This window comes from Aedes albopictus, chromosome 1, assembly GCF_035046485.1.
Source record: "Aedes albopictus strain Foshan chromosome 1, AalbF5, whole genome shotgun sequence".
Taxonomy (NCBI): Eukaryota; Metazoa; Arthropoda; class Insecta; order Diptera; family Culicidae; genus Aedes; species Aedes albopictus.
This window is the reverse complement of record NC_085136.1, coordinates 83,210,857-83,227,853: the sequence shown is the minus strand read 5'-3', so window position 1 is coordinate 83,227,853 and position 16,997 is coordinate 83,210,857. Positions and strand designations below refer to the sequence as shown.

The window sequence follows — 16,997 nt, the reverse complement described above, 5'->3', positions numbered from 1 at the left end:
AGTTTTCCGCCAAATTCAGATCAAACAACTTTTTTTTCAACTTTAATCGAATTTTCTCACCAATTCCATCACTCTTAGAGATAATATGTTCATTTTGCAGAAATTTAGGTTTCTACCTAAAGTTGCCACATGACTCGAACTTTTGCCCCACAATTCGAACTTTTGCCCCACTATGTGTAAAATACGATTTCCAAATCTTTTTTGCAAAAAGTTATACATGCTAGAGCATCTTCAAAATATACCTAGTTACGCCCCAAAATAAAATATCGAATTCGATTTCATTAAAATTTCATTCCATGCGTTGGAAGGGCCATTGCTTGTTACAATTTTTTGATCAAAAACCAAAATTTTGTCATAACTTCTCGAAATATTGATCAATTTTCATAATTTTTGGAGTGAAAGACTCTTTTTCATAAAAGGTTCGAACAACCTTGACACCCAAAAGAAATAATTTGAATTTAGCTCAAAAACTTCAAAAGAAACTCTTGCCCCACTCGAACTTTTGCCCCACTTTACTCTATTTGTGATTTTGGATTGGACGTGGAGCCGTCAGCTCACATTACAGCGGTCCAAGACCACTTACGACTTTTCAAGACTTGCTTTATGCGATAGCTGATTCTAATATAATAAAACTGCAACATCCACGCTATGGATCGTTTTATTTTTTCTGAAGATGGTTCGTGGCTTGATATGGCGTTGATGTCTTTCTTTGCAGCTTCTCTTATCAAAACGGATGGAGAAGCATGGTGCTTCATAAACTAAAATTGATGTGCTGTTAGTTTTTTTAAAATAGATTTTACCACCTTGTTCATTGTTGTTACAGTTGTTTAGGCTTATAGACTAGAAAGAACTATGCATTGGAGCGATTTTGGAGTTCTTTTCTTCCATCCCAGTAAAACAACCCGTCCATTCAATAGCAAATTAACTGCACAGCATCTTTATTTCCATCTAGTCATTTTTGGGGGTTGTCTTTCACACATCCAAAACGTCTTCCGTGCCTGTTCGGAATGAACTAACAAAGTACGGACATTTTTTTTTTTCATTCTCCCTTGTTTAGGCATCAGTATCGTCAAATCATAATCTTTGGAATACCTACAATCCGATGTCGAGTTCCGACCCGGATGACAATTTTGCTGTTGAACGTAATATGTGTGTGTATGTCTATTATCCAGTATAAGGTTGAGTAAAATGTAATCATAATATATAAAACATATTCGAAAAGCACGGGCGAATCGTGCACTGCACCAGAAATCTGAAATCTTTAGACTAAGATTCCAATTCGATCTGAGTTTTTAGCTTGATCAAGTCCTGTTTATAGTCTTTTCAATCATTCTTCAAAAAAAAAAATAGTCCTGCTCAATAGTTGTAGATTTAACGTTAGAATGTATTTTTTATGTACTGTAAAACATGCAACCATTTTAGATAAGATTTGTATTTTGCCGTAGATTTCAGTTCATCAAAGTTGAGATCATAGTATATTCTAGGTGTTTCACTCGTGGAAATATTCGTTTCTTCGTTTTTGTATGTGTTATTTTGTGAGGTAAGGTGGAATGTTTTGACAAATCACTACTTTATTAAGAAGACAGTCTACGGAATGGGTATTGGAATCCTAACCACTAGCCTAGTACGGTATTTTCTTGGAATCAGCAGAACTTATTGGAAGCTTTTTTTTAATACACAATCAATATATCTAATTATATTTCTAAAGAAAAAATCTTTGACCTTTTCGGTATAAAGCTAGCAGTAAGCCTAGTTAATATAGAAAACGTGTAATAAATAATATCATTGTGAGTAAAAATATTAATCAGTATGAAATACATTCATAAACCTAGCGGAAATCAACGCATTTCTACAAGCCTTTCTACCGTAATCAATGGGAATGTGCAATTTATGTGATTATTTAAACTGTATGCCTACTTCTCTAGCAGCGAACGAAACAAAACAAATAAACCTAAAAAGGGGACCCTAAGAATGTATAAGTGTGGGAATGACGCACAGCTCTACCACCGCGCCGCCGCTGCCATGCCAACCAACAATTGACTCTCGCTCGCATTCACTCCGACGGAGTAAGATCACGTTCCTTCTCGTTTTCGGTCAGTATCTGTTGCAGCAGGTCCCAAACGGGTTCGAAAACCTTCTTGCAGCCGACGTTGGTCAGATTCAGGTAGTCGAACATGTCGTGATGGCTGATGGTCCCATCGCTCTGTATCAGGCCCGAGTCGACGCAAACGATCTGCACCTTATTCATGCCGACGAGGCGTTCCTTGAGCAGCTGGTTGACGGCACCGGTCTTGTCTCGGAGGGCGTTCGGCTGGTGACCACGTGGAAGGAGGGTCTGAAAATGAAAAATTATTGTAAGAAGCCATTTTGCTTTCTTTTGTTTCCCTATCATTCCTAACTGCCCTTCATCAAGATTAGACTAGGAACCCCCCAGCGCTTTCTTCAGAAAATGAATGCGTACAGATATTTTTTTCACGGACTAGTACAGACTTTTCTTCCGAAATTTCTCCAGAGACTCTTAAAATTTTTAGCAGATATGTCTCCAGGAATTCTTCCCGAAGTACATTTAATATTTTTTTTTCAGTGATGAGATTAATGCAGAAACTCATACATAGATTGCTTCAGGAGTTCCCCCTGGTATTCCTCCAGAATTACTTCCAAAAATACCTTTAGGTATTTTTACTCGAATGCTTTACAAAGTTCAGAAATTTCTCCAGAAATACATAGTTCCAAAAACTTCTACAGAAATTCTTTGACAATTTGTCATGAGATTTTTCCAGGAATGTCTATAGAATTTTATAGAGTTTTATCAGGCTTTCTTCCTAAGATTACGATTTAACAATTTTCTCCGGGTAATATTAAGGAAAATCCCCCAATAATTCAAATAGGGAAGTTGAACCATCTAGGCAGGGGTCCTATTTTGGGCACTTTTCTGCTATAACTCAGTCAATTCTGAATCAATTGACACAATTTTTGGAACGCGATGAGATACGTATAATATCTAGCCTTGTACAAAATTTCAAGTCAATTGTTTTGGAATTGACTGAGTTAAAGCGAGGAGTGCCCAAAATACCAGCCGCTACCCAAGTGGTGCGCTACCCTAATGGATTTAAGGGGGGAAATTATTCACATTTTTTCCATATACATTCTTATAGGAAATCCACCAGAAGTTTCTTAAAAGGCCAACAACTCCAATGATTTATTCAGGAATTTCATTTCGTAGAGATTATTTAAAAACTTGTCCAGAGATTTATACAGGATTTAGAAAGAAGAGTTACCGAGGTTACTGAAACATTTTTATATGATTCCCGTTTGGAATGGTATTGCAGTTGCTTCAGAAATATCTCCTGGGAATCCAATTATTCTGTCAGATTATATGAAGTTCTACAGCAGTGCTTTAAAAAAAAAAAACACACACACAAAAATACTGGAATTTTTTTTTTTTTTTGCAATTTCTGATCGTAATAGGCTGTTTTACCTCACGCAAATCTGACAGGAAAAAGCCTACTTTCCCACACCAAACTAACAGTGATTTAATAATGGTTCATTACAGCACTGATTTGCGTTGCGTAATGAACCATTACAGCACTGTTTTCAGTTTTGATCAACTTCTTGATGCTTTCTGGACGCAGTTTTGAAAAATTGTGACAATTGCACAGTATAACCTGCTATGATCAGATTTTCTTAAACATAACTATGATCATCAGTGTGCAGTTTGATGCAAAAGTTTTGTTATAAACTATCCTCAAGCGGTAATTTATGAACTTGCAAAAAAACGTTGTACGCAACTCGGTGCAGAACTCGATTTTTACAGCACTCGTCGTAATTATCCAACTCGGCAAGCCTCGTTGGATAAATGTACGACTCGTGCTGTAAAAATCGTCATTCTGCACCTTGTTGCGTAAACTACTATTAAGGATCCTCTGAAAAAAAAAAAATCAAAATATTGCGCATTGCGCAGTTAATAGTGCGACGAGGAAGTGCGGAATCTCAAATAAAAGTGCGATTTGGTGTCAGATCGTTTCGGAGTCTTCACCGCACTTATTCATTAGCTCATGATGAATAAGTGCGGTGAAGACACCAGAACGATTTGATGCAATATCGCACTTTTATTTAAGATTCCGCACTCTGTCGCAGTCCAGTTAGAAATGCAATAAACTATAATCTCTAGTGATAGATACCTCTCAAAATTCTAAGATGAAATTTTTGAAAATTTCCTGGATTGAATTTCCTGTAATAATTTTTGGGGGTGTTCCTGGAGGAATTTCCCAGGGACCTGGAGGAACTTTTTGATATAGCGCTGGAGGAATTCATAAAAGATTTCAAAGAAAAAAATTGAAGGAAAACAAGAACAAATTCCTTGAAGTGTTTTTGGAAAAAAAAATCCTTAAAGGGATCACTACAGGACACCATTGAGAAATTTCTAAAATAAACCTTGGAAAGAAAAATCTATTGAAATTCGTGCAGAATATGCAGATAAAAGTACTGGGGTAATTCTCGAATAAATCCTTAACACAATTCCGAAGGGATTCCTAGATGGTGCTCTGAAGCAAACCTAGGAAGAACTTCGGGAGATACTTCTAAAGGAAATCTTTTAATTATTTTTTGCTAAATGTCTAAGGGTATTTTGAAAAAATAAACCCCTGATTTTGTTTCAGAATTATACCTAAAAGAATTTTTGGAGGGAACTCAGTTGAAACTTAAAACAGATCATTCAATCATTTTTTTAATTCAACATTATATTCATGATAACACTGAAACAAGATTTTTTCGCCATGATACTGTAAGCATAGTAATAGATGTTATTATGTAGTAATAAATTGTTCATTAGTTTGTCAACCCCCATTACGTACAGACGTGTATTATGCCAAGAGGTTATTCGCCCAGTTCCGTCAGGTTGAATTCTCTTCCTAACAACGTCGAAATTTCTTCGTACTCCTTCTGGTTTGAGTACGCCACCAGCATATCATCCACGTAAAGCAAAATGAAAGAAGTCTTGCCTCTTCTTGTTCGGACATACAAACAGGGGTCTGCATCTGACAACTTGAATGCCATCTTCTTCAGAGTGCTGTCTATCCGTTGATTCCACATCCTCGCCGATTGTTTCAAGCCGTAAATACTTCTCTTCAGCAGGCATCCAGTTTTCTTCCCAGCAGCTTCGACTCCAGGCGGAACTCGCATGAAGTTCTGCTCGTCAAGCGTACCGTACAAATAGGCAGTCTTGATGTCGATGTGTTTCAAAAGGACATTTTTTTCTTGCAGCAATCGTTAAAAGAACACGGAGCGTTGCCTGCTTAACCACAGGCGCAAAAACTTTATCGAAATCCTGTCCGCATACTTGCGTGAAACCTTGTGCAACAAGACGGACTTGTATCGCGTAACCTTTCCTGTTGCAACACGTTTCTTCTTGAAAATCCACCGGCAATCAACTGGCTTAACTCCCGGTGGCAGGTCGACTAACTCCCAGGTTCCGTTTTCTTCGTGAGAGTCTAGTTCCTCCTTGATAGCAGCCTTCCACTGCTCACGCTCCCAACCGCTCACAGCATCTTGGTATGATCCAGGTTCTCCTGACTGTTCGAACGAGGAAACATCCTTCAGCATTTCCACGTGGAACCGCTGTGGTGCAACTCCTTTGGTGTTCCGTCCTGAGCGTCTGACCTCGGGCTGCTTCTGAATGGAAACATTGGAGTCTTCGCTTTCATCGTCATCTTCGTTTCCATCGACCTCTGGTTCTTCATTATCGTCAACTAGATTTTCCAACTGTTGTTCTGTTACATCCTGCACAACGCTGTATCGGAACTCATACTCGACTGTAGCTTCCTCTGATGCAACAAACATTTCCGGCTCATCATCCGATAGGTTCCTCACATCTCGGCTTATCACAATGTTACACGGGGAAACGAAACAACTCAAAATTAAGTCTTTTTCACTCAGCTTGACAGCTAAGTAAAACCAGTCAAATTTGAGTTATTTTGGAAGAACTCAAATTTGAGTTGTTTCACCAAGACCCTGTTTTGAGTAAAAAGTAAGTGTTATGAGAATAGTGGATTTTGGATAAAAAGTATTCAAAGCTAGGTTTTTATGAATAGAAATTTTTACGAAAATTTGAAAATTTCTTGTAATTAATATAATGCACGTATAGGTTTCAAACGAGGTTTAAATTTTATTTTTCTTCACCCATTTTAAAATTAACATGACATATTATTAACAAATATTCTCGCCTGGTGCATACGCCATCCGGATCTAGGTTACGGCAGCGGTCGCGTTTGGTGATCATTTTGCATCCGAGTTTGCATCATCGGAACTCGCGCGGGAAGCGAACGGGAAATCAGTCGAATGTTCTGTTTGTGATGATAATGATGAAAAACATCAGTATTACGTTGAATTAATAAATGCAGTATGGAAGTTAGCACCAAACCACGGTCGTCCACCATAAAGGAAACGCGACCCGGACAGCACACCGGTCAGTGCACCGAGTCGCGAACGTTGAGTGCTTAGGTTAGCAGAAACAGTGCGTAGGTCCAAAGGGTAGTTACTAAGTAGAACCGATCGTGTGATCGATATTAATTTTCTGTGGAAATAAAATTAGTCTTGACTCAACTGTCATGATGTGCAGTCTTTTTTAAAAATCCGAAACCCTCGGAAAGAAAATTGCTTGGATCTTATCTGTGATTAAAAAAGTGAAAGAATAGGTGACCATTTCCTTTTCAAGTAGTTCGAAGTGTAAGTCCAGGAATGTTCCAGGAAATGGGGCGTGCTTTTCGTTTGGCTCATTTTTGGTAACGAAAGATTCCTGAAAATGATAAAAAAAAGGCTGAAAATACATAAAATTATTATATTTATGAGGGAACAAGCCCGTGCACAAGGGGGGGGGGGGGGGGTTTTGGGGGTTTAACCCTCCCCATTATCGACGTTTCATACACTAGGCGCCCCTCCGCCTTTTGGCGAAATTGGGAAAAACCCCTCCCTTGGCGCCACTTCTGTGCACGGGCCTGTGAGGGAACTTACCGAAATTAACAGACAAAACGATCACCAAGTATCAAACTTGAAATCAACATGGCGCAGATAAAAATTTTCACCCAAAATCGTGTATAGCAACAACACCTAATTTTGGATACTTTCGAAGCGAAAAAAAAAACAAAATTATCAACTCCAAATTTACTCAAAGCTAAGTATTTGCGCCATACACGCTAATCTGAAACTACCCATCGACTGGGTCGATTTGACCCGGATTTTTATGTTGTTAGCAGTTGTCAAAATCCGAGTAACGCGAAAACCCAGATTCGTTGAATCTGGGTAAAGATCTGGGTAATCGGCACTTTGTCATTTTCCGGCTTAAGAAAATGGCAGCGGTCAAGAGAACGCTGCAAATTATGAATGTTTTCGCAAAAAAATATGCCGATAAAAGGTGGGAAAACAGTTAAATTATACCGGGGAACTGTTTTCCTGCATCAGGTAAGTGAACATCACATGGAAGTTGGGAGCTTTTAATTAAAAATCTTAATTGAAAATAAATTAACAAAATAAAGGCCCCGGAGGAGCTGGGTACCGTTTACCCAGATTTTGCCACAAATATCGGTAACCCAGATTTGAGTAAAGGTGCCTTTAAGTTTAACTTTAACTTTAAGTTAAAAGTATCCAACAACAAGAACAAAATTGTACTCAATTCAATAGTGTTGGCAGAGTACTTAATTTTAAGTTCTTTTAATCTCAGTTTTGAGTTATTTCGTTTCTCCGTGTATTGGTCTTCAAATCAATCATTCGGTATCCTTTGTGCTGTGGAGAGCATCCAACAAACGTCATCTTCTTCGCTTTCGGCTTCAACTTTGTTCGTTGCTCAAGACGCACAAGTATGAAAATACATTTAGCCCATTTAAAACAAGGTTCCGGAATAAAGCGACGCTTTATTATTTCTTGAGCGATTCCTTGCCTGAATTTTCACGCATCGAGATAGGCCAAGAAATTTCTTGCGATCAGCGTACTACCCATTATGGTCGCTATGCACCAGATCCATGATCGGTTTTGATTTTGTATGGCCTTCTTGGGAAAAGGATTTCGGGTTATCTATCCCTCGACGCAGCACTCGCAAACCGCTTCGATTCCACAGGGTTGAGTTTTGATGCCAGTCACAAGCTCTCGTTTCTCAACCTCGAAAATCGCTTCAGGACCTCGGAATAGAGATCGAGAAGCGTGGAAACAACTACTACCTTAACCAAACTGCATACATCCGGCAACTGGCAGAACGGTTTGGAATGCAAGAAGCAGAATGTTCCAGAATTCCAATGGAGTCTGGCTATATCCAACAAAAGGAGGAGTGAGACAGGCTGCTGAACAACGAGATGTATCAGAGCCTCATCGGCGGTTTATTGTATTTAGCCGTGACAACTAGACCGGATATTGCGGTAAGCACATCAATACTCGGACGTCAGTTCCGTCAATACACCACGTCGGTTCCACCTATCAGCATGTACTTTGTTTTTGAGGCATTTACCACCAGTCCGACCTTTGCTGCTTCGTGTGTCAGGCGGGTGTACAGCTCTGCCACCGTTCCAAATGTTCTGGCAATAATATCCATGTCGTCCGCAAAGCACACAAATTGAACGGATTTTGTGAAAATTATTCCCCGGCTGTTGCGCCCGGCTCGTCGCATAACACCTTCGAGGGCGATGTTGAATATTAGGCAGGAAAGTCCATTACCTTGTCGCAGTCCCCAGCGAGGTTCGAATGAACTGGATAATTCACCCGAAATCCTTATGCTGTTTTGCACCCCGTCCATCATTGCTCTTATCAGACTGGTAAGCTTCCCGGGAAAGCTGTTCTAGTCCATGATTTTCCATAGCTCTGTGCGGCCGATACTGACGTATGCCGAATTGAAGTCGATGAACAGGTGATGCGTTGGGACCTGATATGCACGGCATATATGGAGCATTTGCCGTACGGTGAAGATCTGGTCCATTGTCGACCGGCCGTCGCTGAAACCAGCTTGACAACTTCCCACGAACTAATCTACTTAAGGTGATAGACAGCGGAAGATGTTCTGGGATAGCACTTTGTAGGCGGCATTCGAAATGGTTTTCGCCCTGAAGTTCTCATATTCCAAATGGTCGCCTTTCTTGTGAATGGGGCAGATTACCCCTTCCTTCCACTCCTCCGGTAGCTGTTCGGTTTCCCAGATCCTGACTATCAGCCGATGCAGACAGGTGGCCAAATTTTCTGGGCCCATCTTGGTGAGTTCAGCTGCGATACCATCGTTACCTGCTGCTTTGTTGGTTTTGAGCTGGTGAATGGCATCCTTAACTTCCCTCAGCGTGGGAGTTGGTTCATTTCCGTCCTCCGCTGCACTGGCGTCGTCGTTTCCTCAGTTGCCTACGTTCTCCACGCCATTCAGATGCTGATCGAAGTGCTGCTTCCACTTTTCAATCACCTCACGCCCGTCCGTCTGGAGGCTTCCGTCCTTATCCTTGCATATACCGGCTCGTGCCACGAAGCCGTTGCAGGACGCACTGTAGAACTTCATGTAGAACTTACATATCAAAAAAGTTACTTACGAGATCAAAAAAGTTACGCGGAGCCCCGTGATCGAAAATTAGTTGTAACTCAATCTTCAAATGACTATATCTCAGCGATGGCTCAACCGATTTTCATTTTTTTATGTATCTCTTGTCCGAATCCTAACGTTTTAGATAACTGAACAGAAATCATTCTAGGGATGTTCAAATTCCCTATAGAAAAGTGCAACTGATACAATTTTTTTTGGGCGTGCCCATTTGATTGTAAACGTTCAAAATATTTCAGTAAACATCATAAATCTTAGTGATTCAAATGAATATAGTTTAAGATAACTGAATGCACATCGAAAGCCTAAAGAAAAAACATGAACATCCCTAGCGCTCCCGGAACAGTGGTTAGTTGCAATCAGTGTTGCCACATTTAAATCTGTATTTTGCCTTTCAAAAATCTTTTTAATCTGTATCACCATTTTTTGCCAAAAATCTGTATGAAATCTGTAATATTTCGTGGAAAATCTGTTTGAAATTCTGTAAGTTTCTGGAAAATCTGTATATTCTGTATAATTTTCAAAAATCTGTAATATTGGTATACAGAATTCTGTATGAAAAGCTACGAGAAAATCTGCATGATTACAGAAAAATCTGTATATGTGGCATCCCTGGTTGCAATTAAATTTTCAATTGGCTATATCTCAGCGATGACTTAATCGATTTTCAAAATTATTTTACCAATCTCTTGTCCAAATCTTAAAGTTTCAGATAATTTAATAAAAAATATTTTAGGGGTGTTCAAATTTCCTTTATAACAGTACAATCTCTACAAATGTTATTCGACATGCTCATTTGATTGTGAATGTTCAACATCTTTCAGTAAATATCATAAATCTGCGTTGTTCAAATGCATTTACGTCAATGTCAATAAATTTGAGTGTTTATGCCCAAAAATTTTCCGCTTCTGTTCTCAAGTTATCATTAATCAGACTTATTAGAGCCTATTTAGATTAAATAAATAACACATTTAGTAATTTTTGTGTTGTATTGTAAATTTGACTTATTTTCCTCTATATAGGTAAAAATTTCAACCCGGTATAACTTAATTCATCGTGAGAAAATATAACATTTTATAACGTTGTATTAAGTATCAATACATTATTGATAAACGTTAAAAAATTCATTCAATTCGGTTCACTGGTTTCCGAGATATAACAGCTCAAAAATGAGTTGTCCAAAAAATAGTGTTTTACCCGAACGGTTCTAACTTCGCGAAAAATTATTCAATCGAGTCCAAATTTGTACAAATGATGCACATATAACAGGTTGATAAACAATCAAAATTTGAGATTTTTTGATGCACTCTATGAAAAGTTATAGCATGTTGAATTTTTTTATGGGAGAAAAAAAGTTGCCTATCCCAAACATTTTGGCCATCCCCTGTATATAGATGCTTGCGCACCACCTATCAGTGTATAGTCACTTTAAAATAACATCACAGACAAACAAACGTGAAAATTTGATCACAATCATTAAGATCAATGATCCGTTGCAATACATCTGCTACACAGCTAATATCAATTACCGACGTCGGTACTTTTTTACTGGGTTTTTGAACTGCTGACTACTCGGTAACTTTTTCCATTACCGAAAAGTAGGTATTTTGAAAAATTTCTTATTTGTCAAACATTACCGAAAAAGTCAGTAAAATTTTCAGGGATTTTTTACCGACTTTTTCAGCATTTGTTTATTTACTTCCAGCACCCAGCTCATCGGGATTCAAACTATCTATGTTTCCCTTGATTTTTCCATTACCCATTTTGGGTTAATCATCAGTGCATGCATCAATAGTTATACATCGGAACGCTGTGGCCATGAGAATCTGTCCTGCCACAGCACTGGATAAAAAGAAAAATCAGCGGCTATCAGACAAAATTTGCCCTGTGTCTGAACTTGGCGGAGCAAGATGTGGTTTGTTTCCGACGGCAGAATGTAACATTAAATACACAACCGCCGAGGCAGATATGCAAAATAGTCGCTGATAATTCTTACTTACCCAGTTTATCGAAGACGCAGCAATTGCTCATTTTTCCAGCCAAAAGTAGTGAAAATTCCGGTAAGCAAAGGAACAAATGATTCAGCCGTTGCCGGAGCCTGGTGATGCAATTGTTATTTGACAGCTGCTTGAAAGCGCTGTTTATGTTCCGTTTGAGGGAAAACTCAGTAAACCAACAAAAGCTACTGAAAGTCGGTACTTTGTTTTTACTGACTTTTCCTTTATTCGGTAAATTATCAACATTACTGTGGGTTCGGTACTTGATTCTACTGGAGCCAGTAAAATGTGATGTTCATTCACCGAAGGTCAGAATTCGTTAGTCAAAAACACTGAACTGTCGCTTTTTTCGTAATTTACAGTTGGAGTCCAGTTGAAAAAACTACCGAACTCCTAAATAAAGAATAAGTGTGTATCACTTAGATATAACTCAAACTGGCTCTCTCAAAAGACGAAAGTAATATTTCCTAATCATCAACCTAGAAACAGATATGCGTGCATTTTTGATTCGCATATGAATCTCACATTAATTTCTAAAACAAGCACCGTTTTATGCATAAAATAAAGTGAATACTCTCAGTTGTTTTAATTCACATTTGTAGGGTTCTCGTACTGATTGCATTGCTTTTATATGGGCCAAAGTCACCCTCACAATGAATGATTTGTACTACTGCCAAGGGGCGGATCACTCTTTGAATGTGCATTCGATTTGCATTTAATGTATACAAATGCATTTTTATGTTTTTCCATCGACTTAGCATTGAAATACGCGAATGTCAAAGATTTTGAAAAAAATTGTTGTGATGCATTCTATATTTGTCAATTTGGATACAGAAAACTTGGACCGAAATCGTGAGTAAAATTCTATTTACCAAAGGTCGACAAACTTTATAACACGGAAAATTTTGCAGGATCAGCTCTGATTATGGATGGAACGCGACTGTTGGACTGGTTTGCGCCACGGCACGCCAACGCGCAATGAAGGTGTGGAGAGTCCAGTAGTCACCTGCAGCGGGTGGCGATGTGGGTGGAAGCCAGCGGAAGCACTGAGTATGACGAGAGTGTTGTAATAGCAGGTATCGAAACCCTGCTTTCGGAAATCTCAACAACACTCCCAGGCTGGGACTCACTGAGTTTTAGTCATAAGTGATCAGATGTAAAGAATTCGAGAAATATATTGACTTGATTGTAGAACATGGACGTAAACGGTTTTGTTATTCGCAATCCCATCCGTGCAGTTGAGGGCTTGTGGGCGAGGTGTTACGATTTGTGCTGTTGACGGATTAGACTGAAGCACCCGCTAGCTAAGGAACATTTCGCGACGTGCTGCAGTAACCCTCATCAAGCCACCGCCACCGGTAATCCCACTCTCGTTCAAGGTCAGCATTAAGTAGCCGCATCGTCGACCCGTTCGTCCCACCAGAATTCATCGACCGCCGGACCGTGTCAGGAACCCCCGTGTAGAACGACACGCGGAGCTGACGTAAGCAGTGTTGGTAAAATCACACTCAAAGCAGACTCATGAACCGCTCCAGCGTGAGCAAACTCGCGCGCGATTCTGAATCATTTTCTCACGCGCGAGATTTTCATGCAACATCTCGCTCTCACGAGTCAAGCTCCGAAATCTCATTCGCTTGTAAAACGAATCCAAATCAATTTGAACGGCATTCAATATTATTGTACGCTAGATTTGCTTTTTTTCTATCATATAATCATAAAAAATTTTATGTAAATAATGAGAACACCAAGAAATAAAGCAATGAGTGAAATCGCGAGTCAACTCATGTATGATTTTTTCAGCGGTGATTTTGGCGAGTCAAGAATCGCGCGTGAAACAACTCAACCATGAGATTTGAGAATTTGAGTTTTTACCAACATTGGACGTAAGACGCTATTCCGCCAACGGTTTGCGGGCAACGCTGCTCCTCGACCCTCCGGTAGCTGTTTCGCCAAAGTGCCGGATCGACTCCGGACCACGATTGATCGCCTGTTACCTCCGCCTGGTACCTCGCGTCTGTTCCACCTGTCCCGCGATACCACCAGATCTTCGGACAGCGAAAGTAAATTGTATCGCTATTTAAGCTAGACGTAGACAGCATATTTGAAACTCATTTGTTGTTCGAAACTGACAACTGACAAGAATCAATCATTGTAGCAAGCCATGGGTTGTCAATTTACTTAATTAATAAATGAATGCATTGAAATGCATTTGAATGCAATAAAAAATGTTGATACATCAGATGTTTCAAGAGTGATCCACCCCTTGACTACTGCTCGAATAAATAAGTTTTTCATGCAAAATAGCATAGAAAAAAACAAGAAAACTCATATTACTTTTCAAAACAACTATTCAATATACCTAGAAAACAGCAATTCATTACATGTCCGGTATTCAGCTGTTTTCACTGGGCATTTTAAAACAATGATTTTGTAGAGTACAACAACACGTTTTCTTAATGGAAAATCAACAAAACGTAACTTTTTTCTGCAGCGGATGATCAACGCAAGTTATATTTACCGTATATTATCCACAGTTATACTAAAAATTCATCAAGAAATTTGATCTTCCACTTCCACAGTTATTAACTGAGAGCTTCCTCTGCTAATTGCCATGTTGTATGTGTATATCGTGTGGCAGGCACGATCTTTGCAGAGTATCAAAGCCTAAGAAACTCAACGAAAAGCTCCTGGACCGACCGGGAATCAAAATCGTCACTCTCAGCACTCAAAGTTGCTCTATTGGTATCGAGGCATAGGTAAATGTTCGATTCATTGATGTTAAAATTATAGAAATCCAGCATGTATTGGTTGAGTTTTCAGCGGTCAAAATCGAATCACTTTTCATTATATGCTAAATTTTTGTTTTCGAAATTGTACCCCCATATGTTGCCGAAAGACGTTATCCAAAGTCAAAATCCCAACCGTGTTCGTTACTCACCGGAATCACTATGTACACATCCGGCAGCTTGCCCCGAATCGTCTTCACCAATTCCAGCAGCCCCTCGACCACCTCCTCAGCACTATCGCTAATGTTGTTCGTCCCAACGTGCAGCACAATCGCCTTAGGTCTAACATTTTCCAGCTCCCCATTCTGCAGCCTCCAGAGCACATTCTGTATCCGGTCGTTTCGTATGCTAAAATTCAAACAATGCATCGGCACAAAGTGACTGTTCCAGTACTCGGTGAACTGCAGCGACTCCAGAATACAGTCCCCGACGAACATCACGTCCGGATCCTTCTCCTTGCATTCCTGCACAAATCGCTTGTGCACACTCAGCCACCGATCGTCACCGTCCAGGTCTTTGCAGATCGTGGGAAGCGTAGTCGCAGTCATTTCGAGCCGTCCACCTCGCAGAGATCAACAACAACAACAGCAGCAGCAGCAGCAGCACCCTTCGGATGTAAAACAGGAAAATTGCAGCCGTAAAAAAAATCGTTTGTAAACACACGACCGGCCTGGGATGGGAAGCAAAGATGCAATTCGACCTAAAATTAGTGCACCGATCAGTGGAAGGTCAACAAGGTGAGGAAATGAGCACTAATTTAACTGCTGCAACACACAAGAGGCCAGAAAAAAGCACTTTTCCCTAGCAGGCAGCAGCTGCACAACCTTTCTTTTGCACTTTTTTTCTTGACGTCGTCGTCGTCGTCGCCGACTGTCTGTCTGGCTTGTCATCCACCTTCGCTTTGACAACAACAACTTTCTCTGGTGGTCGCGGCGCATTACACCGAATGGTGGGTGCGAAAAGAGGAATAATCTTCTCGGTGTGCATTGCGCTACCTGGGTGTGATAGGGGGAAACACTGTGCGGAACACTGGAACAAATTCGAAGGGCAATCGTGAATGAATCAGCGGGTGATTTTGCTGAGTGTGTTTTCTTTGCAGATTAGTTCTGATAATGGTATTAACAAATATTCACATGGTAGTGACGGTACCTCCTGTCAAAACTTCATTTATAAAATCGGCTCATAAAATGGACTATTGCGAGGATATAACACATGCACTGAGCCAAATAAACTTAAGATTACCATAAGACCCAACTTATGAAATGGCCATTGGTGATTTGATGTTGCATGAAGAAGAAGAAGAAGAAGAAGAAGAAGAAGAAAAACGATGATGTTTTGAAAAATCCCTATCCCTGTAACACAGGGTAAGATTTTAAAATGGATCTATGAAATCTAATTGAAAACGGTTTGATATACGGTGTTAGACTTTGGACGGACTACATATTGAACGTATAAATTTAAATTTAACATTTTTTTTCTTGATAGGTACTTAATTTGTAGTCCGTCCAAAGTCTAACACCGTACATCAAACCGTTTTTAATTCGATCATCTGAAAAACTAAAAAAAACATACATTTCTGATTTTTTCCAAATTTTCACCAAATTTCCTGTTTATTTTTTGATAAAAATATAAAACCATGGTACACCTTTGGTCCCGAGACCTTGAAAACGTGAAAAAACTAATATATTTGCATATTTTTTGGACAAAAACACAATTTGGCCCATTCACTGCATTTAACTGAAAACTACAATTCAATAGATTTCAAACAAAAAAAAAGAAGTTTAAAATCGGTTAACTGGTTCAAAAGTTATGATTTTTGAAAAAAAAAATGTTTTTAAAAACCTTGATTTTTAGAAATACCCTATCTGAAAATTGGTCACCCTAATGACGAAATGAAAAAAAATACGGGTCTAATTATTTTCGAAGAACTACGAGCCAACCAAGGTTCACGACAATCGGATTTGCACTATATCGTTTTTCTATGGAATGGCTGAAATAATATAAGAAAAATTTTAAAATTTCCTGCTGAAATTCTTATAAAAAGTATTACAGAGAGTCATTCATAAATTGTCTGCAGGAACTCTTTCAAAATTTCTCGAGGAATTCGTTTAAAAAAATTCTATGAGTTGCTTCAGAAATTTATCAAAAAAATTCTTTAACAATTATTCCAAATATTTCTTAAATAGTTGCTCTAGAAATTTTTCCAATGATTCCATTAGAAAATTTTCAGCAGAATTCTTTGACTGATTTCGTCAGAAAGTGCCCCAGGGATATTCCTACAAAATTCTACTCTTGACTCTCTACTCTGTTTTTTTATTGAAAAATCTTACACGGATTCCTTCAGAAATTTCTCGAGCAATTTCTAAAAAAAACGTCTAGGGATTCTAAAGAAATTAATTCAAGGGACTCCTTTAAAAATGAAAAAAAAATGACTTCTTTTTAGATAAAGGGTACTTAAAATAAACTATAAATAAATGACTACTTATAACATCTTCCATACATTTCCTTAGAAACTCCTTTACATTTTCACTTCAAATTGCATTCTCATTTTTAAGATTTTTGGGATTTTTTATAAAATTCTCCAAAGATTCATTAAAACTTAGAGGGTTTTCTCGTTTTTCATAACTTCTTTTAGGAATTTCTTAGACAATCTTCAAG

At 38.9% G+C, this 16,997-nt stretch overlaps 1 protein-coding gene and 1 long non-coding RNA gene across 3 annotated transcripts; both read right to left on the bottom strand.

The window, feature by feature from the left end:
* Positions 1 to 909: 909 nt before the first annotated feature.
* Positions 910 to 15,243, bottom strand: LOC109416226 (platelet-activating factor acetylhydrolase IB subunit beta homolog). Of its 2 annotated transcripts, none has more exons than XM_029855058.2 (3): positions 15,164 to 15,243; positions 14,492 to 15,039; positions 910 to 2,335 (listed from the first exon to the last, which is right to left on the bottom strand). In XM_029855058.2, the coding sequence occupies exons 2-3, from the start codon at positions 14,885 to 14,887 to the stop codon at positions 2,054 to 2,056; spliced, it is 678 nt and encodes a 225-aa protein (XP_029710918.1). In that variant the 5' UTR covers positions 14,888 to 15,039; positions 15,164 to 15,243; the 3' UTR covers positions 910 to 2,053. The 2 variants fall into 2 exon arrangements, with proteins under 2 accessions (XP_029710918.1, XP_029710917.1); XM_029855057.2 differs by having other exon boundaries at positions 15,102 to 15,226.
* On the bottom strand, positions 6,140 to 13,173 carry LOC134285031 (uncharacterized). Its single transcript, XR_009996093.1, has 2 exons — positions 7,009 to 13,173; positions 6,140 to 6,793 (listed from the first exon to the last, which is right to left on the bottom strand). It is a non-coding gene; the product is annotated as an uncharacterized LOC134285031 (long non-coding RNA).
* Positions 15,244 to 16,997: the final 1,754 nt, after the last annotated feature.